Source organism: Phymastichus coffea, unplaced genomic scaffold, assembly GCF_024137745.1.
Source record: "Phymastichus coffea isolate CEN01 unplaced genomic scaffold, Cenicafe_Pcof_1.1 PCOF00158, whole genome shotgun sequence".
In the NCBI taxonomy this organism is placed as follows: Eukaryota; Metazoa; Arthropoda; class Insecta; order Hymenoptera; family Eulophidae; genus Phymastichus; species Phymastichus coffea.
In genome coordinates, this window is record NW_026706969.1 from 119,044 (window position 1) to 143,210 (window position 24,167).

The 24,167-nt window shown below is 42.6% G+C and overlaps 5 protein-coding genes across 9 annotated transcripts; 3 read left to right on the top strand and 2 right to left on the bottom strand.

Moving 5' to 3' along the window:
- The first annotated feature begins 89 nt into the window (after positions 1–89).
- Positions 90–8,464, top strand: LOC131672749 (contactin-2). 4 transcript variants are annotated; one of them, XM_058950178.1, is made up of 7 exons: positions 90–360; positions 1,346–1,663; positions 1,726–1,913; positions 1,993–2,122; positions 2,186–2,326; positions 3,206–3,239; positions 3,929–4,083. In XM_058950178.1, exons 1-7 carry the CDS (start codon positions 282–284, stop codon positions 3,945–3,947), a joined length of 909 nt encoding a protein of 302 aa, XP_058806161.1. In that variant the 5' UTR covers positions 90–281; the 3' UTR covers positions 3,948–4,083. The 4 variants fall into 4 exon arrangements, with proteins under 4 accessions (XP_058806161.1, XP_058806160.1, XP_058806159.1 ...); XM_058950177.1 differs by having other exon boundaries at positions 91–360; positions 3,924–4,083; XM_058950176.1 differs by lacking the exon at positions 3,206–3,239 and having other exon boundaries at positions 91–360; positions 3,924–8,464.
- A 156-nt stretch (positions 8,465–8,620) lies between these two features.
- LOC131672750 (exosome complex component RRP40) lies at positions 8,621–11,996 on the bottom strand. The gene is made up of 2 exons (XM_058950180.1): positions 11,510–11,996; positions 8,621–11,428 (listed from the first exon to the last, which is right to left on the bottom strand). Exons 1-2 carry the CDS (start codon positions 11,695–11,697, stop codon positions 10,906–10,908), a joined length of 711 nt encoding a protein of 236 aa, XP_058806163.1. The 5' UTR covers positions 11,698–11,996; the 3' UTR covers positions 8,621–10,905.
- A 1,881-nt stretch (positions 11,997–13,877) lies between these two features.
- On the top strand, positions 13,878–16,055 carry LOC131672789 (survival of motor neuron-related-splicing factor 30). Of its 2 annotated transcripts, none has more exons than XM_058950250.1 (6): positions 13,878–14,020; positions 14,096–14,254; positions 14,523–14,740; positions 14,812–14,961; positions 15,390–15,540; positions 15,625–16,049. In XM_058950250.1, the coding sequence occupies exons 2-6, from the start codon at positions 14,216–14,218 to the stop codon at positions 15,766–15,768; spliced, it is 702 nt and encodes a 233-aa protein (XP_058806233.1). In that variant the 5' UTR covers positions 13,878–14,020; positions 14,096–14,215; the 3' UTR covers positions 15,769–16,049. The 2 variants fall into 2 exon arrangements, with proteins under 2 accessions (XP_058806233.1, XP_058806234.1); XM_058950251.1 differs by adding an exon at positions 15,215–15,220 and having other exon boundaries at positions 13,891–14,254; positions 15,625–16,055.
- Positions 16,056–16,210: 155 nt separating this feature from the next.
- Positions 16,211–20,329, top strand: LOC131672788 (solute carrier family 12 member 8). Its single transcript, XM_058950249.1, has 10 exons — positions 16,211–16,489; positions 16,717–17,009; positions 17,079–17,259; positions 17,328–17,473; positions 17,546–17,777; positions 17,852–18,053; positions 18,121–18,355; positions 18,424–18,903; positions 18,981–19,159; positions 19,393–20,329. The coding sequence occupies exons 2-10, from the start codon at positions 16,827–16,829 to the stop codon at positions 19,550–19,552; spliced, it is 1,998 nt and encodes a 665-aa protein (XP_058806232.1). The 5' UTR covers positions 16,211–16,489; positions 16,717–16,826; the 3' UTR covers positions 19,553–20,329.
- A 144-nt stretch (positions 20,330–20,473) lies between these two features.
- Positions 20,474–23,058, bottom strand: LOC131672775 (dynein axonemal intermediate chain 1-like). The gene is made up of 5 exons (XM_058950228.1): positions 22,439–23,058; positions 21,759–22,380; positions 21,439–21,687; positions 20,827–21,375; positions 20,474–20,758 (listed from the first exon to the last, which is right to left on the bottom strand). The coding sequence occupies exons 1-5, from the start codon at positions 23,056–23,058 to the stop codon at positions 20,474–20,476; spliced, it is 2,325 nt and encodes a 774-aa protein (XP_058806211.1).
- Between the last annotated feature and the right edge of the window lie 1,109 nt (positions 23,059–24,167).

The window sequence follows — 24,167 nt, forward strand, 5'->3', positions numbered from 1 at the left end:
CCGCGAGGAAGGAGCTCGGTTGGGGGGCGGCGGGACTCGGGGAGAGCGAGCGCGAAAAGCGCGCATTGGCGGCGCTGCAGGTCCGCGGCACTCGGGCAGAGCTGTCGCCGCGCGAGCCGCTGCGTGCGTCGTCGAAGCTCTGCTCGCGGGGGGGCCGCGAAGCTTGCGCAGTCGGCACGGACGCCGCGCCAGCCGCCAGTGTCGGGGAGACGGCAGGACGAGCAGGAGGACCGAGGCGAGGCCAGCGACGAATTTGCGTTGTGGCGAACTAATATGGGAGAATGTCGGCCGCTCTGCTGCTGCCGCCGCCGCCGCCGCTGCTGCTGCTGCCGCTGCTGCTGCTGTCCGTCCTGCTCGCAGGTAGGCGCGCTCCTTGCTCGCGCCGTTACGCAACGCGGCCGCGACGACTGCACCGCGCCAGCGTGATAGGACTCGGCGAGGCGCGCGCCCGAGTAACGATTTTCCGCCGTTTTCGTCCGCCAGCGGTGAAAGCGAGTTCGTTCACACCGTGGCTCCTACACAGAGGCACGGCGCGCCGTCCGTCCGCCGACGTCTCGTGCGTATCGATTGCGAGCGCCCGCGCACCGTTTGTTGTTGTCGGGGCAGCCGCTCGCTCTCGCGTGGACAGCCTTGTCCCGACACGAGCTGGTTTTGCCGTCTCAGAGCCTTCGACCGCTCGCCCCAAGCTCGGACGCGCCGATCGATTCTCGTAGTTTTTCGCCTTTCCCCTCATCAACAAGCTCTCTCTCTCTCTCTCTCTCTCTCTCTCTCTCTCTCTCTCTCTCTCTCTCTCTCTCTCTCTCTCTCTCTCTCTCTCTCTCTCTCTCTCTCTCTCTCTCTCTCTCTCTCTCTCTCTCTCTCTCTCTCTCTCTCTCTCTCTCTCCCTCCCTGTTCGCGTGTGTGGAGAGAGAGAGAAAAATCGAGGTCGCGATTGTCAAGAGCTGCAATTGAGACTCGACAGCCGGAAACTGACACACATTCCACCGTAGTTTTTGCCTTTTCGCTCGCGGCAGGATATTACGCTGTTTTGCATAAACGAGCTACACACGGCACGTACGTCGGCCGCGGATGGATTATCCGCTTCCGAAATACTCCGATATTGCGGAAAGCTCGACCGCGTACGAGAACAAAAAAATTGTCGTTTCGAGGAAAATTCTTTTGCCGGCGTCGCGGCATAGAGCAAACGAAAAATGTCGAGTCAATCGAGTTTGCCGATGTGTTGGGCTTTGGGAGAGAGAGAGAGAGAGAGAGAGAGAGAGAGAGAGAGAGAGAGAGAGAGAGAGAGAGAGAGAGAGAGAGAGAGAGCGCGAGATCGACGAAAGGTGAACGCAACGCGGGTGAATAGGATGGCAGAGAGCACTAGCAGCGGAGCCAGCAGCAGCAGCGAGGATGGCGCCGAAGGAGCGCAGCGTGAGCGTGGACCTGCAGGAGAACGTGACGCTGGTATGCTCGGTGAACGGCGACGGCGCGCACAACCTGGGCGAGGGCAGCCGAGTGACGTGGATCCGCGAGGGCCGCGAGGACGGCCAGAGTAGACGGCTGACCGTCCACGAGAACGGCCTGCTCAGCCTGTACAACGTGAGCAGCTTCGACTCGGGCAGCTACTACTGCACCCTCGATGACCAGGACGCCATCAGGGACAAGATCCGCGTGCACGTGAGAAGTGAGTGGCCGCCGTCTGTAGGGCCGAGCGGCCGCTGACCGCTGAGCGATTGCTGCTTGCAGCGCCGCCGCCCGCGCTGAAGAACGTCTGGGTGAAGCCCTCGACCATCCTGGCCAACATCCTGTGGGAGGTGGAGGGCAACGGCGGATACCCCATCATTGACTTCACCGCCGAGTACGGCCTCAAGCCCGCGGCCGGCAACAGGACCGACTGGAAGCCCATCATGCCCACGCACATCCCGCCTAACTCCGTAAGCCGGTCGCAGCGTGACTCGGAACCCCCCGACCCCTCCGCGCGAGCGCGCTCACCCATCCCGTTTGCTTGCGCAGAGGCAGATCGACGTGTACCACCTGGAGCCCAACACCACCTACCGGTTCCGCGTGTGGGCCACCAACCAACTTGGCCGCGGCGACATCGTCGAGGTGGAGGGCCACACGCACTTCAGCGACGAGGAGGCCGGTACGACGGAGACCGCCGACCGCGGCTGCCAGCCTACTAACCAGCCACCTTGGTCTGTTGCAGAGCTGCGCAAACACCTGCTGGCGGGCTTCGAGACCTTCGACACGCGCGTCTGGGTGGCGGCCGTCGGCATTGTCATGGGCACCCTCGTCGTGCTCGGCCTCGGCACCTGCTACCTGCTCTACCGCGAGTGCAAAGTACCCTGTAAGCATCTGCGACCCGACCACCCATCTATCAGCTTTCTCTACGATGTTCTTATGTATACTTATCTCGCTTCTACTCTGTCTCTTTGATTCGAGCATTCGTTTCTCTTCTGTACTCTGCTCCCGCTGTCTTGTAGCCCCCCCCCCCCTCTCGCCGGAATCTTGACCGTCGTCTCGACCGACCTTCAATTAAAGCATCGCGGACGGCTGATTGCGCGCCAGGGACGACGGTACTCGCGACTTATCCGCGGCCCCGATCTGCATTGTCATCGTGCACAGCGCCGCAACTCCTACTGTGCGCCCCTTATCGTACGATCTGTGCCGCGTTGTGTGCCACCTCTTTCGCGCACGGTAACTTTTCGTCGCCTCCCTCTCTCTCTCTCGGCTGCTGCTGCTGCTGCGCTTCCGACTACTCTGACTATCTCAGCTTCACGTTTCGTGCATATATATATATATATCTCTTCCTCTCGCTGTTTTGTTTTTTTTTAACGCACCTGTCGATCGAACGACCAACTGTACTCTTGACAAATATGGCACGCGACAGATATACATCTGCATACGCTATACACTTGTACACCTTCTTCTCTTCCACGCCTACATCTGTACATTGAACGTATACGTATATCTTGCTTTTTATACCTGTACACATTGATGTAACCACCAAACTTATTCGACGAGATGAATGTCATTCGATTCTGCTTTCTTTTATTTCTCCTCTGCATTAGATTTCTCTTAGATGTTCATGAACGGCGACAAAATAAAACAAACATCTCATATTTTATAATATTATAAGTATTCGAAAAAAAAGAAAAAAAAACAACATCTAGACAGTTCTCTGAGGTCTAATTAATAATTTATTTTAATTTTGTGCTATTTCAAGGTGTATCTTTCCGAAGCATTCTGCTAAAGTTAAGGTAATAAGTTTTGGTGGTTTTCTTTTAATAATTCTCCTATTAATACTTAATACAGACAATTTTTTTTCTAACTAATCGTAAATTATACAATAATAGTGCATTGAGAGCCGTGCTACGATATTTACTTGAAATTTAGATGTAGAGCATCGTGATTTTTTCCTCCTAATAACATGAATAAGAGCTAGAAAACGTAATCGGGCTATTGTAGATGTAGTTCAATGTAGCGAATGCCTAATGGGATAGGACAGATTACTAGACTTCAACCTATAATGTTTATTTATATTTGGAAAATTAATTTTTTTAGTTGGTTTCTTTTTCTGCACACGTTTTACTCCTAATTTATTATCATAGCAGTAAATTAAGACTACCTTTAAATTATAGTTTATAGAGTTTAATTTAGTACGTTTACGAGCCTCAAGAAAACTTACCAACTTTTGTGTTTAGCTTTAGTTTTAGTTCGATTTGCAGTTTCTTTTTTCGTTCAGTTTTTGAGTTATAGGTCACGAGTAAACAGTTGAAGCAGTGATATTTTCATTAAAACAAAAGAACAAAAGAAAAGTGATTTTTGAAAGAAAAAAAGGAGAACGAGTACGAGTGTTAAAAAAATGTCAAGGAGAGAGGGTAGAAGCTAAATTGGCTCATGGACCGGGCCAATGAAAATTAATCTCCGCTCCGAAATTGCAGCGCAGCTGGAGGAGCAGGAAGTGATTGAGCTGGTGCCTAACATCATCCTAAATCCAGGTTTCTTCGACGAGAGAACCGAGCGCATACCCCAGGATGAGAATTTTAACACGCAAACGACCACGCGACTCAACAACAACAGCGTCGTGCAGCCAAGACGACTTTAGCGACTGATCTAAATTTTAACGAAAAAGCTCGTTTAAAAAAAAAAGAAAACAACCTTCGTTCGGGACTCGTTTTTAAGACTGCTGAAGGATCCGAGGTATATATTTATATATATAATCGTAGCCTACATACAATTTTTATTCGGTATAAATAAGGCTCAATATTGTCCGATAGTTGGCCAAGTGTTCAAAACAAACCATTCGCAAAAACAAACAATGCAAAAGACTACCGGCGTCACGTAGGTTTTCCAAAAACGAATTAGCGACTTTTTTGTAAAAAACAAAAGAAACAAAAGGCGAACGAGGCGCGAGAGCTTATACGTCTCGATTCACGAATCTTTCAAACTCATGCGTTGTTAGTAAGACTGTTTTTAAGAGTGAGAGAGAGAGAGATGTAAGATGTAGCGCATTCCTAGGAAAGATTGCACGCGTGAAAACGTACATCTCTCTTTTTCTGCATGACGATCGCGAGAACTGAAAGGAAGAAGGAAGAAATTCGAGCTCTCTTGTTGCGCGCGCATTTATATATGTATATATCGTATTGTATTGCACACTGCTGATTGCATATATTGTAGCGCAGCAGAGATGGGCTCTTGATAATTCATATGTTAGTGTCTTTTTTTCTTTTTAACCAAAGAATGGTCACGAACGCGCGGAAAATTAACTTACTGCGTTACTTAGGTTTATAGAATCACGCGTCGATTTGTTTGTTTGTTTGTTTGCTTTTCTTTATTGTTACTCGATTTTTCGTTGATGTAGTCGTTAAGACTTTTAACTAGTTGCTTATAAGTTACACTTTATCAGTATTCGCGCGAGAATAGCACACATGCATAGTTCGAGGCAAAAAACAGTAGGATAAAACGCGGAATAAGAAAAGTAACATGAGATCTATTTGGAGAAAGAACAAAAAAGGATTGCTTGAGATTCAATTACAAAGTGCCTGCTAATGCTTTTTTCGTAATGATAAGTTACTTGGATTTGCGTATAATTAGGGATTTTTAAAAATATACGTATAGTTTTTATCCATGACTTGATAGCTGACTATAGGTTGCGCGCGCTTGTGCCTCTGAGTTTCCTCCATCGCGACGGCGTCGAAAGAGCAAGCTCATGCAGAAAGTGAGTGGCGCAGGACGAAGCGAGCAAACCAAACCTTTTGTACGAGTACTAGCAACAAAATGGTCGATGGTCGGCCGCAATGTGAAATTCGATCAGCAGCGCGCTAAAGTTATTTTTACTGCCGTTTCTAATTAATGCTGTATGCGTGGGTCATCGCGATTTTATAAAAAAAAATCAAGAAACAAACTATTTGCACGCAGGCTTTTCAACGATAGATAAGATTTTTTTACGAAACAAACGTAGAAAAAAAAGGAAAGAAAAAATCATACCGACGTCGTAATGAACGAAAATGCGCTCTTTCCTCTCGATGAAATACGACCGGATATCCCCCTCCCCCAACCCCAGCTCAACGCATATCATGACGTAGTTAAAGATCTCGTCGACTAGCGGCGTCGTATAGACAAACTCAGCAAAAAACGAACAGCACGAAAAAAATATATAAGAAGCTTGATGATCAAAGTTCACAACTTTTACTTTTTATCTCTGGGATGGTCGGTTAGCAAGGGAAATCACGACTTTCCATGAGCACGTAGTCGCGCAATAAGGACTTTACATATTTCTCACTCTGGATGTGATGAAAAGTCGAGATGAAAAAAAAACTTCGAGTACACACACTGTGAAAATCGTGATTTCGAGGGTCATTTATTACCCATCGCTCATTCATTATCATCGTAATGCAAGAGAATCAAGCTGCATCAAAATAAAACTAAGTCAAATACAGCTTTTGCTCGAGGTAGATAAAGAAAAAATAAATAAAGGATAAAATAAAAGAAACGAAGTGAATGTGTCGCATATAATCCACCACTGTGCGCCAGGCAATCATCTGTAAATCGAACAGCAAAGAGAAAATAATGCTGGCTCGGGTGCTTCATGAGGGCTTCGGCATGGCAGAGTCGATTTCCACGTACAAGCCGCCCACACAGAAATGAAAGTAAACATAACAGGAAACAATCGGAAATCCGCGGAGCGAGTCGAGAGAAATCGACTAGTCTCTGCCGTGCTCGCGGTAGACCGGCAATAACGCTGGTAAAACGAAGAGCTTCGATTTCAGCGAGAGCAATATATATATATGTATATGTATCATAGACTGCGTAATACGAAACCAACTGTTTGGGAAAGTATCAGTTTTCTGTCCGTTCGTTTTCAGTCTCCTCTTCGCGCGAACGCGAGAATTAATATCGAGGTCGCGGTCGACAGCCGCGACTCGCGATACCTGCCTCTTCGCTTCCATTTGGTACGTTGTTTCCTGTCGCTGCTTGTCGTGTCGTCACTCGTTCCCCGTGCCACTGCGAGCTGAAGTCGCCTCGCGCCAGTCTACGCGAGCAGTGCGCCATGTGGGTCGGTCGGCGCGCGCTCGCCTCGCAAACTTTTAATCGCGAGCCCGGCCGTTGTGCTGCCTGTCTAGTGTCATCGCGCTGTCGACCGACACGTTTTTTCGGCACATTTTACAGCGAAGATGTCGTATGGTTATTCGCAATGATGAATTGTTTACGAGAAGAAATTCCGTTGGTCGAGCAGCCTTTCAAGTCGACGCGTTTCGATCACACGATAACACTTGATAGTCAGCGAACTGCCACTAAACCGGTGCAAAAGGAACGAGAACGCGCCAAGTGATATACATATACTCAAAACAGTTCCGCTCATTTGGTTGTAAAGAAACAATTAGCGGCTCGTCCGTGTCGAACACAGTACACATTCATGTACCTATACTCATTTGGTGCACACAGGTTGTAATAACGATCAATTAATCGGTTGTGCTTAGCGGCTTTAGTAATCTCACGTCGATTTGTTCATTTTTATCCTTTTCCGCGAGTATATAATTGCAAGGTTGAATAAGCTCGGTAGAGCTTCGTACTATGCACTCTGTGTTGTGAATGGTACTATTATATTTGATTGATCGTAACAAACACGCTGACAAAAATAAAGAAAGAATAAAACTGGCATAGTAAACCGACAAACTGAGAAAGAAAAACAATAATGATATATAAAAGGTTATATATATATACATATACATGTATATATGTATATATATACAGCCAAGACATCGTAATATTTTAGCTATTAATAAGCAAAAGGACAATTTTTTATAAACATATACGAAGTAATAAGAAAATGAGACACGGAAAGGGAAAGAGCCGCATTGAATATAAGATATTTACCTATATATATATATATATATATATATATATGTAAACTTATATGATAATGGCAAACAAAAAGTTTTATCCTTTGATACCAAAAATAAAAGAAAAGGGAAGAAGCTTCGAGGCCGAGAGAAAGCAGTGAGTTTTTAGATACTCGGTGGACTCTCGGCTTGAAAAGACCTTTGTAGCGATCATGTTCCTTGCCTTTGTTCGCTTATTCGTTCGTTTACACTAGCTCGCGAATGCCAACGGCCGGACGTGCACGCGCGACTACTCGAAATCGACGTTCAGTAAAATCCAATGACGACGCCAATTTTATATGAATGTTAATTTTTCGTACGTGATGCCAGTGCTACACCCTGTCGAACGTGGGGTACGCTAATTTTAAACTGCGCAAGGTTAATTTCGAGTGGTCGCGTTTTTTGCTCGCCGACGTTGGCAGCTCCAATCACCGTATATAGTCACTTTGTCGCAAGCGCGCTTTTGAGTTGACGCGAAGCACGCGGAGACGAAAGATTTAAGTTTAGGCTGTCTAACGCGTTAACAAATTGTAAAATGTAATAACAGAAAAAAAGAAAATTATTCTTGTAACTGACGGAACCAAGGGTTTTCGAAGTGATAACATGTAGGTTTTCTTAGATCTCCCTCGCCTCACTTCATCATCAAAGACGCAATACACTTTGAATATCTGCCATTAGATGACTTATCGCGAATCTCAAGAAAAAAACAAATAGCAGCTAAATGAACTAACAGCAGAAACTTTGAGTTACTAGATGCGAAAGGAAAATAGAGTAAAAAATAAGAGAAAGCAAAGAACTAAAATAGTAATAAAAAAGATGTTCAAATTTAACCAACAAATGAGAATATTTTAATATTTCGCAGTAAGCAATGTTAACGGGAGAAAATTTAAATGATAATCTATATAAAGTATGTTGATAAAATGGCAGATGTTTCTTCACTCGCTCATCCATATCATCATCATTATCATCATATAGTAGTCTCGAAAGAGTATACCTATATAACTACCTAAGAACCAAAAAGAAGGAATGAAAAAATGTATAAGTTGGAATATTTTAAAGAGTTTTCTTCTATTCCGTTGGGATGCATTTGCGTATATGCGTAATGCGTAGATATCTGAGTAAACTAAAATAGCAGAGAGAAAGAGAGAGAGAGAGACAGAGACAGAAACAGAGAGGCAGAGACCAGCAAAAAAGAAAATGAAGACAAAAAAAGGAAAAAAAAGAATTCTGTCTGCTTAGCGAATAATCGATGCACCTTTCGTAGTCGGATGTATCTATTATATAAACTAACGCGCTAATGACTATATAGATATGTTAAACGAATTAAGTATATATTAGCCCGTACCCGATAATATTAACTGTTATGGTTGCTGGCAAAACCATTATTTCCGAAGGATAGGCGTGACAAGTTGAGCGTTGTAGGAAAAAAAATCATCCATGGTGCTCTGTGCATCTCTGTATCTCATACTCGCTCGACGTCGTGCATAAATTCGACTTGTCGCAGCTGTACAATTTGAGAAACGGAATGATGAAACGAGAAATAACAATCGATTTCCTCCCCCAGCACAGCTACGATCGCCACGTGATATTTGTGTATATCGTCGAACCATTTGATTTCTACGTTAAGTGTATCGATTTTTTTGTTTGATTGTCATGGTATGTATATGTGTAGGACCTAAAATTCAACACAACAAAATCTATCGCGTACGACCGGGTTCGTTTCACACAGATATCTTTTCTACATGATTTGATTCTCTACAAATTTTTTAATTTTATTTATTAACCATTAGTTATTAATTGAACATAAAACATGAAATAGTATTCTTTGAAAAAGAAAATATTATGTAACATAAATATTCTACAAAATATTCGATTGGAAAATAATTAGCCATCAATAATCTACATAAAATATTTCTGCAGAAATAAAAAAATTGTTGAAAGAATTATATGATTAAGATTCTGCTCATCATTAAAAAATAATTAAGTGTACGATTATGTCATGGAGAATATTTTACTCCAAATAATCATTTTTTAATTTTTTTGTAAAAAAGATTCAATACAAGATAATATTTCATTTTTGTAAATATAGTATTTTAATTTTTGTGTACAATAGACAAGCATTGTATTAAATAAGCAAAATTAAAAAATTCGTGATGAATAAAATCGTGTAGAATCAGCATCTGTATGAACCGAATCTTACCTCGCCTACATTGCTTGCGCGACAGTGATACCAGCCATCGCGAGGAAATATATCTATATATTTTTTTAATTTACAGACACATCGTGCAACAAAAAAGGAATCCTTGGTAAACTCGACATTGGTATGCGCGTGTATATATTGCAAATTTATAGATAAAAATTGTTGAGATAAATCGGAATTTGTCTGATACAAGTTGCTTTCAAACGGCTAATCTAATCGACGTACTTTGAACGAAAGACGGAAGAAGTAATTGAAAAGAAATAGGGAAACCTGCACATTACCACTGTTGAGTACAAAAGCGCTCGTTCGTGTTTCTCAGAGCAGCGCTTTCTTGGTTTTCTTTTGCCTTTAGACGAACAGATATTTTAGTTGATACGTTATAGCAATAAGTTTAGATAATCTATGTGATCAAGAAACGAAAGGTTGACGTTCGAGTATGGCGACGAGTCACGCAATAATTGTCGCTAAGGCTGTGTTTGACCTCAGTCAAGTATCTTTTAATTAATTCTAAAAGGTTGTGCACAAAAGAGAAATGTAACGCGTTCTTGTCAAAGCTCTATTATTCCCCGTACCTCTGCGTACCTCTGCCTACCTCTGCTCCCCCATTCCCTCAAAGATTATATAGAAATCAGACGAGGTTTTTTTCAATTGCTGTGCTTCGAGAGCGAGTATTAGGCACATATCAAATTTTGTGAGCAAGTTGCAGCTGAGATTACAAGGAATATGTGTTGATGTGTGTTTGAAAATTTGATATGCTTTCCATTAATTTTGCTTTCAGTAATAAATGACATTCCTGTGTAACACCTGATACATTCTAACGCTGTATGAATTGCTATGATATAGTTTGAAAAAGCTTCTGTTCCTAAGAGTAAGTGTATATCTACACATATATATGCAAAATCATATCACTGATTTGCAAATTAATTTGTCATTCTCATTGAGGAATGATGAAACAAATGCTGTATTGCGTTCTGTTTCATATGTAATTGTTCAATCATAATTGCTGTAACTTGACATTATTAAACAAAATGTACCTATGTGAAGAAAAACAGTTATAAAAGTTAAAGATAATTTTAATAGATAAACTTTAATGTATCGCTTACAGTGACTCTGCTTTCATGATGTTAATGTAATCGATCATCTGAAACTCTCGCATAATAAACACACTACATACGCTAAACAACCTTTCATTACACATTATGTCACTATGATCGATTCTGTAATCATAATTTGTCATTAAGAAAACTGTGAAAATTTATTTACAAAAACTCATTACAAATATTGGTACAATAAATAATAAAGTCATTCATAACGTTCTTTTCTCTTACTTACACCTGAATCTTATCTCAATACAGCCAATGATTTTATAATAGAATTACACAGAACTGGAAGTTCACTTTGTGGTTTGTATTCTGCTAGTAAAATGGCATTGGCAACAGCAATTGTATCTTGAACAGATGACTTGGACTTAATCCAAATTTTACCATTCATGCCTACTGCAAGTTCAAATTTCAATTCATCGGACAACAATTTGAACAATGGACAATCTGGTTTAAGAATTTTTCTAACAAGGCTTAAAGAACAATTAAATAACATTCCATTTGGATTTAAAACACCCAACTTTCCTTTTTTACCGAAAGAATCAACACACACTAGTTCAGGCTCCATGTCTTTACTAGCAACTAAAAGTTTGGCATAAACAATGTCTCCTACTTGTACATCTGGACGGTTTCTTTTGCTGGCACCCTCAAAGGCTAAATATGATAAAGATGCTGGTTCACTGGCTCCAATGTCAACCCTAAAGATATCTCCAGCCTTTTGCGTAACTATACCAACAACATTTTCACCTTGACTGGGTATGTATCTGAAATGTAATAAACGTTGGTTATTTTTAAGAGCGAATGATGAACCAGTCAATGTATTTGGAATTAACAAAATAATATACCTTTTCTGATAACTATCAACAAAGTAAACTGCCGTTCTCTTTTTTAAGATTCCCGCTTTGCAAGCATAAACATTTGCGCCGTCCGTTCTCAAACCAGGACCCAATATCACTCTTTGTTTATCGCTTACCGATTCAATATCTTTAACTTTATCACCTGGCATAACAACGTCACCTACAGACACTTCCATTATTCAATTATTTGCATTTACAAAAAATTAGAATATTTCAATAATTATTTATAATAATTTTAAGGTTTAGGTTATATACAATCGGTACAAAACGTGTTCTTCTAGCAAATAACTGTCAACGAATATACTATGTAGATCTTATCATTTTTACCATTCTTCGTCTTACTACCTGTTTCATGTAGTCATGGGTCAATTACAATTTAATCTGCCTGGAAATTAATTCACGACCCGCGTAGTTCAAAATCCAAATTATAATAGATCAAGGATTTATTTTCGTATAAGCTGTACCCTTGCAATTTACCAAACAAAAATCCATTTAATGCCACCGATGCTCAGTCAATCGAAAATAATTTGGATTTTTAACTTCGCGGATCGCGAATTAATATATATGTTATATATGTAATTTTGATTTCAGTTTCAGCATTTCTGTTGTAAAAATTGTTGTGTTGGCCCTCTAGAAAATAATCCCCAGATTTGGAGAAATTTGCTTACGTTATCTGCTCCGACAGTACTGTACCTACATTTGCCATTCACTATACTAAAGTGAATATTGAATAAGCAGTATGTAGGTACTAACACTAATGCGAAAACAGCTCGGCACAAACGGTATTATAATGATCCAAGCATGCCAACTTACCAGCGTCATGCGACGTGCGACATGCGTGCAATAAAAGAATCGAAAAAGTTACTATTCAAAAGATAAACGTTTTTCTAGTAATTTTTTCGATTCTTTTATCGCAGTGATAAATTGAATGATGATAAACTGACATATATATCCTAAAATTTTTTTCAGAATAGGCCCCTAGAAGTATTATTGAGATGCATGGATCCGGTTGCGCAGTAGCAATTGCACATTGCGCAATTGCAGTATAGAGACTGCGCAACCGGATATAATTATATCGATAGTACCACAGCGGTTAGCGTCATCCAAATTGCATAGTGACATCAGTCCATGGGGTGAAAACGTCATTTTTGCTGGAAAAGTTGCTTTGCTAAGCCCCTATAGTAAATAGCCCCCCTTCCAAAATATGGCGAGATTTAATTGCGTTTGATTGTTCTGTTAGTGCACCGATGCGAAAACAGCCCGACACAAATAACATTTTATAAAAAAAAATGATCACATGTCACGTATGTCTAATTGTACTTCTCGAAAAAATAATTATTTGTTATTGTACGTACCATTATATTTCTCATAAAAAATAAAAAATATCGTTATCGATAATTCACCTCCTATTTATTCACATAAAAGACATAATTAACCAAAAATAAATTCACAGAAAAGTTGTACCTTCTTTAGTCTAAATTGTACCATCAGTACAATTCTATAAATTTGTTTCTAAAAGAAATAATAGGACAATTACAAAGCTCTACGCCTGCGCAAAGTGCATTTACGGATGACATCCTTGTAAGTTGTAACAATTAGTGGTAATTTGTAATTGTCCTATTATTTCTTTTAGAAACAAATTTATAGAATTGTACTGATGGTACAATTTAGACTACAGAAGGTACAATTTTTCTGTGAATTTATTTTTGCTTAATTATATCTTTTATATGAATAAATAGGAGGTGAATTATCGATAACGATATTTTTTATTTTTTATGAGAAATATAATGGTACAATAACAAATAATTATTTTTTCGAGAAGTACAATTAGACATACGTGACATGTGATCATTTTTTTTTATAAAATGTTATTTGTGTCGGGCTGTTTTCGCATCGGTGCACTAACAGAACAATCAAACGCAATTAAATCTCGCCAAATTTTGGAAGGGGGGCTATTTACTATAGGGGCTTAGCAAAGCAACTTTTCCAGCAAAAATGACGTTTTCACCCCATGAACTGATGTCACTATGCAATTTGGATGACGCTAACCGCTGTGGTGCTATCGATATAATAATATCCGGTTGCGCAGTCTCTATATATTGCAACTGCGCAATGTGCAATTGCTACTGCGCAACCGGATCCATGCATCTCAATAATACTTCTAGGGGTCTATTCTGAAATAAATTTTAGGATATGTCAGTTAATCATCATTCAATTTATCACTACCATAAAAGAATTGAAAAAGTTACTAGAAAGAAGTTTATCTTTTGAATAGTAACTTTTTCGATTCTTTTATTGCACGCATGTCGCACGTCGCATGACGCTGGCAATGTTGGCATGCTTGGATCATTATAATACCATTTCAGCTTGGCTTTGCAAGTCAGGAAATCTGGTCTGACTGATCTCTACTTGCAGTTTACTCTGACGTCTCACGCTATTAGAGTGTCAGTTCTTGTGGTGTAAATAGAGCTGAATGCCTTGGCTAAATAAGAATTTTGTGTAAATTTTTCATCTTCTTTGTGACTCCATCCCATATCCTTTCAACTTTTACGTTTTGCTTGTTGTTTTGTTAAGGTTGAGAGCGCACTCGCTTTGTGCTCGTCGATCTGAGCTCTCGACAGAGGATAACCTAATATCTGCTGTCGACATCGACATCCCTTCTGTTGTGTCGTAGTTAAATTATTACGTCCCAACATGGATGATCTACAGAATTATAAGTTGCAGCTTCAGCAAGTGAGTATTTTTGGTTACGTTTGTTTTAATTTACAAAATTTATAAACAATTTTGGTGATGAATTGAGATGATGATTACATTTTCTGCGTCTTCGTTGTCAAAGAATTTATCGTACTCATCATTGTTGATACAGGTTACTGAACATTGAATTAAACCGTGAACTAAATTGCATTGTTTTTTTTCAGCTACTTTTTACCGTTTATCAAACACTTTTCTGTAATGACCTTTTTGTGTTTGTCGCTAGCTTACTAATGATCAATGTTTACAGGTTGAAGCTGCACTTACGTCAGATCCAGATAACCAAGAATTGTTGAAGTTGAAAATTGACTTGGAAGAAGTCATTGAACTAACACAAGACTTGATAAAAACACAACAACAAGAGAAAAAACCAGAAACAGATGAAAAAAACCCAGAAGTAATAGCTGCTTTAGCAAGTAAATGGAAAGTTGGTGATCAGTGCATGGCACCATGGAGCGAGGATGGAAAGTGAGTTTTACTGCTTTTGTTTAATCCCTTTTGCAACACTGTTAATTGCTCAATCAACCAAATTTTTACAGATATTATGAAGCAACTATAGATTCAATAGGTGAGGATGGAGTTGTAAATATAACTTTCAATGAATACAAAAATAAAGATGTTACAATGCTTAGTCAGCTGAAATCTATGGCTAAAAGACCTGCCTCAGATTGGGCAGAACAGAAATCCAAGTAAGCCTGAAATTTAATATTTTGATAATGCTACTTAGAAACTGTTAGTTTCATTTCAAATTCTTAAATTAGAATGTATTAAGCTTAAAACAAAATTACTAATTTTAAATTTTCCTTCCTCATCCTCTCCAACTGTCTTAAACAATCCCGCTCATAATGAAATTATCCATGGCTTGATTTGAAATTATGTTTACTGACTACTTGTCCATTGATGACATGCGCTGATGTATTAATATTGGACCTGACGCTTCAGGAAGAAGTAAGAGAGCCTATTATGTTTAAAAATTGCCAGTAAACTTAATGAATTCCAAAATGCACCGTTTGTTTTGATTATAATTTACTTGATTTATTTTTATATGATGTATATTATTTGTGCAACAATGTATAAAAAATTATTCATGTTTACTAATACACTTGTTTTTCTGTAGAAAAATGCAAGTATCTGCGATAGCTGGTATGGATCCAACTAAACAGCGTGAGTACTTAAAAAAGAGGAAACAGAAAAAACAGCAACGTTTCAAAGAATTAGAGGAAGAAAGGGAACAGGAGAAAAACAAGTGGTTGGCGTTTGCAACTAAAGTATATAAAGATATTTATTTTGATAAATAATAATTGTTAATTCCATTTATGTTTAAAAATTAATATATTTTATTTTCTTTACAGTCAACGAAAAAGGGTGTAGTCAAGAAAAGTATATTTGCGACTCCGGAAAGTGTTAACGGTCGTGTAGGTATAGGAACTTGTGGCATCAGTGGCAAAGAAATGACGAAATATACAAATGGAGAAAAGTGGCGACGTGGAACGTAAATGTACAAAAGCTCTTGTTGCAAATTATTATTAAATATAAGTCTAGGTAAATTTCATCAAATTTCATCATAACTAATTATAATTATATTTGTATTTGTAGTTATAATTATATAATAATACCTTATTACTCCGATTATGGTCATTATAAATCTTACCTAAGATTGCGTGAAATTATTATTATATGTAAAATAAGTGTTTGAAAGTTTGTATGTTTGAACCTTTGAACAAATCCTTTTCTTTATGTTGATGAATATTAATGGAGTGCACATTGTAATTTACTTTTTGCTGAACATTCATGTATAAAATTAATAAAACAACTACTTTGAAAGTTATTTAATTCTTGATTAATTACTAAAATTAATATATTAAGTAATTATCTATTGTACGCGCATAAACTTTCTCGGTAAGGTAATAATTATGACTTCTCTGTAACCTCGCCTTCATGCCCCTACCATCCGCAAAATCAACACAACCCACACAAGATACAATATACTTCAACTCTTGCCCAATTGATCCCATATGTTTCTCGGAAACATGGCTGCCTATGCGGATAGCAGTGTAGGTCCATCGCTTTTTACCGTTATCGCGTGAACAATGTTGCGTTATCTTTGATTCATCGACTCCAATAGATTTTTTAACATCTTCAGTTCTATACTCGTTTTCCGCTCACTTTACTTAATGCTGACGTGGAGCTTTGTTGAATACAAAGTGTCTTTCAAAGGTTTGTTTTTCTAGCCTGTTTAATTTTTATAGTTTATAATTTTCGTGTACTGACCTTTGTTATCTTAGTGCTTATTTTTTATCAAGTTTTTTGTGATTATTTACTGAGCTATTAACATGAGTAATCAGTTTAAATTCTACGCTTTAGTTGAATAAAGATAAATTTGTCAGGTTAATTAAGACATTAGCTTTAGAGCATAACAGATATTATCATTAAATCTATTTTAGGAATTGCAATAAATATGCAGAAAGCATTACAAGTCACATGAATAAGTGGTAAAAAATAATATGCAGGATAAATTGAGAACTGATATATAGATTATACAAGGTTTGAAGAAATGGGTTCATATGACAGGAATCAAAGTGACAGAAGCATTGGAAACAATAGAGAAATTGATTGGTCTAGGTATGGGCTTGGAAACGCAGAGAGAAGACCATCTCGATCAGAGAGTAGAGGACATGAAGAACTTGGTCCTGAAATGTATCAAACTGGAACCAATGAATTATTTGCACAAGAATTTGTAAGAGTTAGCTGTTATATTTGAATTAACTATAGTACTGTTAAATGATTTCATTGAAACTAATTGTAGAATTCGGACCCATGGTGGAAATCCAATTTTTTTATATCTCAGCCAGTTTTGTTTGGAACATGGGATGGCGTGTTTACTTCCTGTTTGATAAACATATTTGGAGTAATAGTTTTTTTAAGATGTGGGTGGATGGTTGGTCAGGCGGGTGCTCTAAATGCAGTAGTAATAATATTTTGTACAGGTAACTGTCATAACTTAGACTCAATTCCATTTCTGAACTATTGAATTGAAAAATTAATCTCTTTGCAGTGTTTATTGCATTAGTATCTGTACTCTCAGCTATAGGAATTTGTGAAAGATGTAGAGTAGAAAGTGGAGGAGTTTATTTTTTACTTTCTCATGTGTTAGGTTCAAGACTTGGAGGTTCTATTGGTTTATTGTACTGTTTTGGACAGGTATATCATTTTTTAGTATATGTTTAATTTTATTTTGAAGCCTTGTGTCTTATAACTTTTATTTTTTTCAAGGCTGTGGGATGCGCCTTAAACGTTTTAGGCTTTGGTGAATCCATAGCTGGACTTGTGCATTTGGAAACGCCATGGGCACAACAAGGTTTTGCTTGCGCTGCAGTGATACTTTTATCAGGAATTAATCTTGCTGGTGTCAAGTGGGTGATAAAGCTTCAATTTTTACTTCTGTTAATTTTATTACTTGCTGGATTTGATTTTATTGTTGGGAGTTTTACTCACATTGAGCCAGGTAAATATTCTAGAATCTATTTATGAATAAACTTATAGTTGCATTGTAAACATTGGAATCTTTTATTCCATCAGATGCTGGATTTGATGGATGGTCAACAGAGATTTTAAAAAATAACACATTTCCTTCGTACCAAGAAGGATACAGCTGGTTTACTGTGTTTGGAGTATTCTTTCCGACTGTAACTGGTGTACTTGCTGGTATAAACATGAGTGGTGATTTGAGACATCCTTCAACAGATATTCCTAATGGTTCTTTAGCTGCTCTGAGTCTTAGGTAATTAAAATGACAGCATATTCGTAAACGTTTCTATCACAGAATAAATAAAATTCTTATTTTGCAGCACAATTTTGTATCTTTGTTTTGCATTATTCCTTGCATCGACATGTACGAGAGTCACATTACAACAGGATTTTATGATTGCATCAACAGTTTCGGCGTTTTCTTTTCTATTACTCGCTGGTCTTTACGTATCGTCATTTAGTAGCTGCTTGGGAGCCATGTACGGAACACCGCGTGTTCTCCAATCGATTGCTGGTCAAAATGTTATTCCAGGGATAAGCTGCTTACAAAGAGGGGTATGTTAATTAGGTTTCTATATATAAGCTTACTCTACTTTTTAACACATTTCTTATTTTCTTTTTAGAGAGGACCTAATAAAGTACCAATTTATGCTCTATGTGTTACTGCAATAGTCACAGTTACATTTATTATGGTTGGCGAAATCAATACTCTCGCGCCCATAGTAACAATGCCGTTTTTACTGACATGGGCTGGCTTGGATTACGCGTATTTCGTTCTTGCACAAACATTCGACTTGAGACATTCTAGAGAGCAAAGATTTTCCGCACAATCTCCATCGATGGATAGGAATTACGTGACCTCAGATAGAAATGTACTGATCGATGCTGAAAATGATCTTGACAGTTTATTCCCAGAAAGGACGCGGCATAAAAATATTGTAAGAAATTCCGTGAGCACCGAAAGTAATGGATTTGTCGACTCATCGCCGAGCGTTGAAGAAAATACCAGCGTTACGAGTGAAATACAAATGAAAGTTCATATACACGGAAAGTTGGGGAATTGGTATAGCCCTTTATGCAATAGATGGTTGTCCCTCTTGGGCGTGAGTATTTTTTTTATTTCCTTCAAATTTACAGTAAGTAAATTTAACACTTAGGAGACATATTTTTTCGTTTGCAGGCCTTGATAAAATTGTTGATAATGTTTTTGGTACACTGGGGTTACGCACTGGCAAATATAATCGTCTGTTTCCTGGTTTGGAGTTATATTGGTCATGCGAATCCAGCTGTTAAACCTGGTGTGTCGTCGGAATTTAAATTCCTTACGTGGCTTAAAAATTCTATTCTTAGATTGATGGGGTAAGTTTATTTGCTATCCGTATCGCACGTCTTAGTCCAGATGTATAGTAAATTTTACTTTCAATTTTTAACTCTGATTATTTTTTATAAAGCAGTAATATTAATACGTGCTTGCGATAATAAAATCCAAAATATGTTATATCCAATTCCAGTTTTCCATCGACAACTTGAAAGTGAAAATCCAATTTAGTGGAATTTCGATTTTGATTGTCAAATTTAAATTATTATTTCAGAAGGAAAGTTTACGACTACGAACAAATTGTCGTAACGCCAGTACACCCAGGCGTCGAAACAAGTTCGGCACAGTTAAATGAAGAGAATGAAGACTTCGCAGGCAGACGACGCTATCATCAAATCGCTAACGTCACTGGTGAATACGTGACCGTTGAATAAAAAAATCGTCTTTAATTGAGATTCTAATCCCTATAGCAATTTTTCAAAGTATTTTTAGACAGTCTACCATTTTCTCGAGACAGCTTTAATCTAGTAAGAAATATTTTTAAGTGAACAACAAATTAAAAAAAAAGAAAGCGATAATCACGTTTGAAGAAAAAGTGAAGGCAATATAAATAGCTTATTTACAATTTTTGTTGTCTTCTTTTTTCACGCAAGAACCACATGATTGATGAGATTGACGCACAGCCTAACAAATTTTATATTGTCTCCTTTGATTATGTATTACTGCTTAATCGAATGACACGACGACGTAACGTATTAACCAAAGAAAACGAGGGTCCACTTTGACGTGTATGTTTTTGCATGTTTTTTTGGTCGCAAACTTATACACGAGATAGCTAATCAAGAAGATTATTGTATTTTATTTATGAGATGTATCGTTGAATGAAATTAACCGTATTATATATATTATACAAATTTATATATCCGCGAGGAAGTATGAGTGAAAATAAATTGCGTTAGCTCGACAACCGATTGACTTCGAGGCAATGCGTGATTTGTAATACTCTGTATAATAATTATAATTAAACGCATAATAATATCGCGTACGTTTATACTTTTAACGTTTATGCTAGTTTTTAGAGATTCGCGCTGAGGCAATAGCTGACGTATGAATTATGTGTGTATGAAGTAAAGTCATAACTTCTCATCACGAGTGATTAATTTTTATATTGGTATGATGACTGATAACGAAAAGCATTTTTCTCAATAAAAAAAAATCATGCGTAAATGAAATTTTTATATTCCTATGCAATAATACCCACTGAAAAGAACAACGAAGGTTTCCTTAAGAAACTAGCTTGTTGCTGTATATTTACAATAACGATACGTGGTCGACTTTACAAGAAGAAAATGGGATCACGACTTGTCGAAAGGCGAGCCAAGTTTCTGAAGTTTCTTAAAAAGCTCGGGCTTGGTAACGAGAGCTTGGCGCAGAGCGTCGACGAGTGTCCGAGTCTGGTCGAGAGGAGGCAGTGGCATCCCCGTAAGACCGTACACGTGAACGACACCTTGGTCGTCAGCGGCGACAAGCTGCTCGCCGCTGTGCGTGAATTCCAATTTGACGACGGTCGTCTTGGACGATGCTACCTTCGTCACCGAAGCCGGTCCGTGGGACTTGCGTCTCAAGTCCCAGATGCATATCTGCAACGAAAACTGGCGCTAAACGCAGCGTCCTTCGTCGTTGGGCAACGGACAAGGGCAAGCGATACCTCGTCCTCCACGGCGTAAGCGAAAATCGTGGAATGACAGGGGCTCCAAGCGGCCGCATTGACGCAGGCCATCTTGGTGGAGAACTTGAGCAACGGCTCCTCCAGACCGTCGGCCCATATTCTAGCGGTCCAGTCGGCGCCACAAGTGAGTATCAGTCGATCGCAGAAGGGCGAGAACTCGAGGCTGTAAATCGGGCCGTCGTGCGCCAAAAAGGCAACGCCGACCTGAGTGTGCGGCTGAGCGATGGAGCATCTGAGCACGCAGCCCTCGTCGGTGCCGATGAGGTAACCGCCGGGTCGACCGGGCCACCGGCGGAGAAGCAGCGCGCCCGGATGCCTGTTCAGCGGCACCTCGTTGGCGAGACAGTGACCGACCCTCGGCACCCCGGGGATCCTGCCCTCGATCCGCTGCAAGCGGAAGATCTCGCGAGCCGCGAACTCCTCGCTGGGCGGGTAGCAGCAGATCCGGCCGTCCCGGTTGCTCGTGAACAGCTGCTCGCGAGGCGCCGGCGATGGCCCCGGCTCGTCGTCCGCCGGCCACCACTGCACCTGCAACGCCGACCGGACGCCCGTGAGGACTCGCCGGCCGGGAGCGGGCGCTGGGCTACCTACCTGCCAGTGGGGCTCGAAGGCGGGCGCCGGCCCGGCCCCGGCGCGCCACGCCACGCTCAGCCGGCTGCCGCTGACGTCGATCACGCGGACGTCGCCGTCGTGGAAGCCGACCGCCAGGAGGTGCGGCCTCGTGCCGCTCCAGTCGAGGTCGCTGACGGCGCTCTCGAACTCGTAGAAGCGGTCCGGCTCGGCCGGGTTCTTGGCGCACCAGACGAGCACCGATCCCCGTGGGCGGCCGTCGTCCGCGGCCTGCAAGGGCGAGCGCGTGAGGGCCGCGCGGCCGGGCCCGCCGCGGCGAGTGGCCGACGCCGGCTTACCGCGCCGCCGCGGGCCTCGTAGCCCACGGCCAGCAGGCTGCGGTTGGCGGGGTTCCAGCGGAACGCCGCCACGGCCCGGCCGCGGGTCCTTGGGCTGACGTGCCGCCAAAGCAGCTCCGGGGCGTAGACGAGGCACAGGCCCGGGTCGCACGGGTCCTGGCGGAGGAGGCCGGCGAAGCGCCTCTGCGCCGCGCCGAAGTCGCGGCTGGCGAGGATGCGCAGCGCGACGCGCGCCGCCTCCTCGAACTCGGCGCGCTCGCCGAGCCGCGCCAGCTGGCGGTCCTGCCGGTCCTGCCGGTCCTGCCGGTCCTGCCGGTCCTGCCGGTCGTCGTGCATCACCCAATCGTTGACGTGGGTCGCCCGGTTCTTGCGCGCCTGGCGCGGCGCGCAGCTCGCCCTGCTCCTCGCGTAGACCTGCGGCGTCTGGCTCTCGGCGTGAACGCTCTTGCGGCCGGCGCCGCCGCGCAGCCGCGCGTAGCGCCGGTTGTCGGCGAGCGCCGCCGCGCCCGCCTCCGTGTCCGCGTCCTCGGTCAGCTGGGCCAGCTCGAACAGGAACAGCGTCTCGGTCTCGCGCAGGCGCAGCGTCACGCGCTGTCCCGGCGACAGTCGCTCTCGCGACTCGATCCTGGGGGCAGGCCGCGGAACGTCAGCGGGCGGCGCGACGCGGGGGGGCCGGCGCTCACCTGGACAGGTGGTACTGCGAGGGCGCGTCGCTGTCGCCGTCCCCCGGCGGCGGCGGCGGCGGCTCGAGGCCGCGCGCGGAGCCGCCCGGCGAGCCGAGCAGGCTGTCGCTGCGCTGCCCGGCCCTGGCCGCGAGGATCTCGTCCAACGTGTAGACCGAGAAAAAGGACGAGACGGTGGCCAGGCTGGGCCTACGGGTCTGGGGCTGGGCGCCGAGCACCGACGCCGACCAAGCCAGCGCCGCGATCGCGTCGAAGGCCGTGCGCTTAGTCGCCGCGTACTCGGGGTGCACGAGCGTTTTGGGCGTCACGTCCTCGCCGTCCTCGTCGAAGACGCGCAGCTGCTCCCGTCGCTGCAGGATAGTCATCGCCGTCGCCGTCGTCGTCGAGCGATGGCGCTGCTGCTGCTGCTGCTGCTGCTGCTGCTGCTGCTGCTGCTGCTGCTGCTGCTGCTGCTGCTGCTGCTGCTGCTGCTGCTGGGCGAGCGGAGGCGCTCGCTCGGGCTCGTCTCGCGGGCGCTGGCTCGACCTGCTCCCGTGCCGCTGCGGGCGCACCTGCCGCGTCGGCGGGCGATGCGCCTTCGGGCTGCTCGCCCGGTCGGCTCCACTCTGCGTCCGCAGCATCGCCGACCTGGAGCCGCGCAGCTGCTCGGCAGAGCCGCTCGCAACCGATCGATGTACTTACTTCGAGACTCGGATCGCACACTCGGCCGGTCCCGAGCTTGTGCGCTTCCTTTATTTTGGATGTTTCTCGGATCAACTTCAGTGCGATGCGACTCCGCGACACTGCACGCGCGGCCAGCCGGCCTTTTTCTCTTTTTTTGTTTTTGGTTACACTCTATTTCACTCGTTGCAGGGCATCGTTCGTAATCCGCTAATCTACGCCGTTCCAGAACTCGCGCACCGAGTGCCAGCGAGTGGCCGCTCGATCGCAGGCCCGTCATCGAGAGAAAGCTCGCATACGCGTGCTCCTGCCGCCGGCGTTACGATGCCGCGAAGCGATACCAAGGTAACCAAGTCATCCGCTCGGCGCACAATCGATAATCGCGAGTAAGCCGTTCTGGCGCACGTTGCAGGCTCTCATTCCGTCGCCGTTGGTGCCCGCGGTTCGCTTCCGAAACACGCGCGTCCTTTCGCTCCTCTCTAACGCCCGTCTCACAGGCAGAGCTCGACCGACCGCGATCACGGTTGAGCGCGAGCAGCTTGAACGAGCTTGTCGATCGTGAAAACAGTTGGGCATTACTACCGTTTAAGAGAGATGAGCAGCTCGCTTTCGGAGTTCATAACTTGGTGAAAGAAATCCGCATTAAAATGGGCCTCGTATAGCCCCCCTCCCTGCCCCTACGCATACATACAAACCTATATCCGTCTGTGGGCGCTCTTTCGTTCCACCAATTTTTCTCGGTGGAGTGACGTGGCAATTTGCAAAAATCATGACATACAGATATAACGGTGCGGTTTCCGCCAAAGCAATTTATTTATTTGCTAAATAAATTATCAGCAAATAATGTGGCTCGATATTTTCAGGTTTTAATAGATTATTCACTGTGAAATATGCGTTCGTAATTTGTTTTATTTAGATTGATGAAAGCTACGTTTTGAGTTCATTTTCAAGAAACCATTCTGAAAAAGAACTGCAACGGATCATCTCAACTTGCTTTAGCGCAAACGGCGCCGCAAAATTGGTACGTGATAATTTTTGCGACTCCCTACGTTGCTCTCCGAGAAAAATT

Excerpts from the sequence above, each read along its gene's own strand:
- LOC131672749 (XM_058950176.1), top strand. The coding sequence starts at position 282 with ATGTCGGCCGCTCTGCTGCTGCCGCCGCCGCCGCCGCTGCTGCTGCTG. Across the intron at positions 1,914-1,992 it reads CGCACATCCCGCCTAACTCC|AGGCAGATCGACGTGTACCA; the intron begins GTAAGCCGGTCG and ends TTGCTTGCGCAG. Across the intron at positions 2,327-3,923 it reads CCGCGAGTGCAAAGTACCCT|CGCAGCTGGAGGAGCAGGAA; the intron begins GTAAGCATCTGC and ends CCGAAATTGCAG.
- LOC131672775 (XM_058950228.1), bottom strand. The coding sequence starts at position 23,058 with ATGCTGCGGACGCAGAGTGGAGCCGACCGGGCGAGCAGCCCGAAGGCG. Across the intron at positions 22,381-22,438 it reads TCGCAGTACCACCTGTCCAG|GATCGAGTCGCGAGAGCGAC; the intron begins GTGAGCGCCGGC and ends GCCTGCCCCCAG. Across the intron at positions 21,376-21,438 it reads CCTTCGAGCCCCACTGGCAG|GTGCAGTGGTGGCCGGCGGA; the intron begins GTAGGTAGCCCA and ends TCGGCGTTGCAG.
- LOC131672789 (XM_058950251.1), top strand. The coding sequence starts at position 14,216 with ATGGATGATCTACAGAATTATAAGTTGCAGCTTCAGCAA. Across the intron at positions 14,255-14,522 it reads ATAAGTTGCAGCTTCAGCAA|GTTGAAGCTGCACTTACGTC; the intron begins GTGAGTATTTTT and ends CAATGTTTACAG. Across the intron at positions 15,541-15,624 it reads GGTTGGCGTTTGCAACTAAA|TCAACGAAAAAGGGTGTAGT; the intron begins GTATATAAAGAT and ends TTTTCTTTACAG.
- LOC131672788 (XM_058950249.1), top strand. The coding sequence starts at position 16,827 with ATGGGTTCATATGACAGGAATCAAAGTGACAGAAGCATTGGAAACAAT. Across the intron at positions 17,010-17,078 it reads AATTATTTGCACAAGAATTT|AATTCGGACCCATGGTGGAA; the intron begins GTAAGAGTTAGC and ends AACTAATTGTAG. Across the intron at positions 18,904-18,980 it reads GATGGTTGTCCCTCTTGGGC|GCCTTGATAAAATTGTTGAT; the intron begins GTGAGTATTTTT and ends TTTCGTTTGCAG.
- LOC131672750 (XM_058950180.1), bottom strand. The coding sequence starts at position 11,697 with ATGGAAGTGTCTGTAGGTGACGTTGTTATGCCAGGTGATAAAGTTAAA. Across the intron at positions 11,429-11,509 it reads GTTGATAGTTATCAGAAAAG|ATACATACCCAGTCAAGGTG; the intron begins GTATATTATTTT and ends ATTACATTTCAG.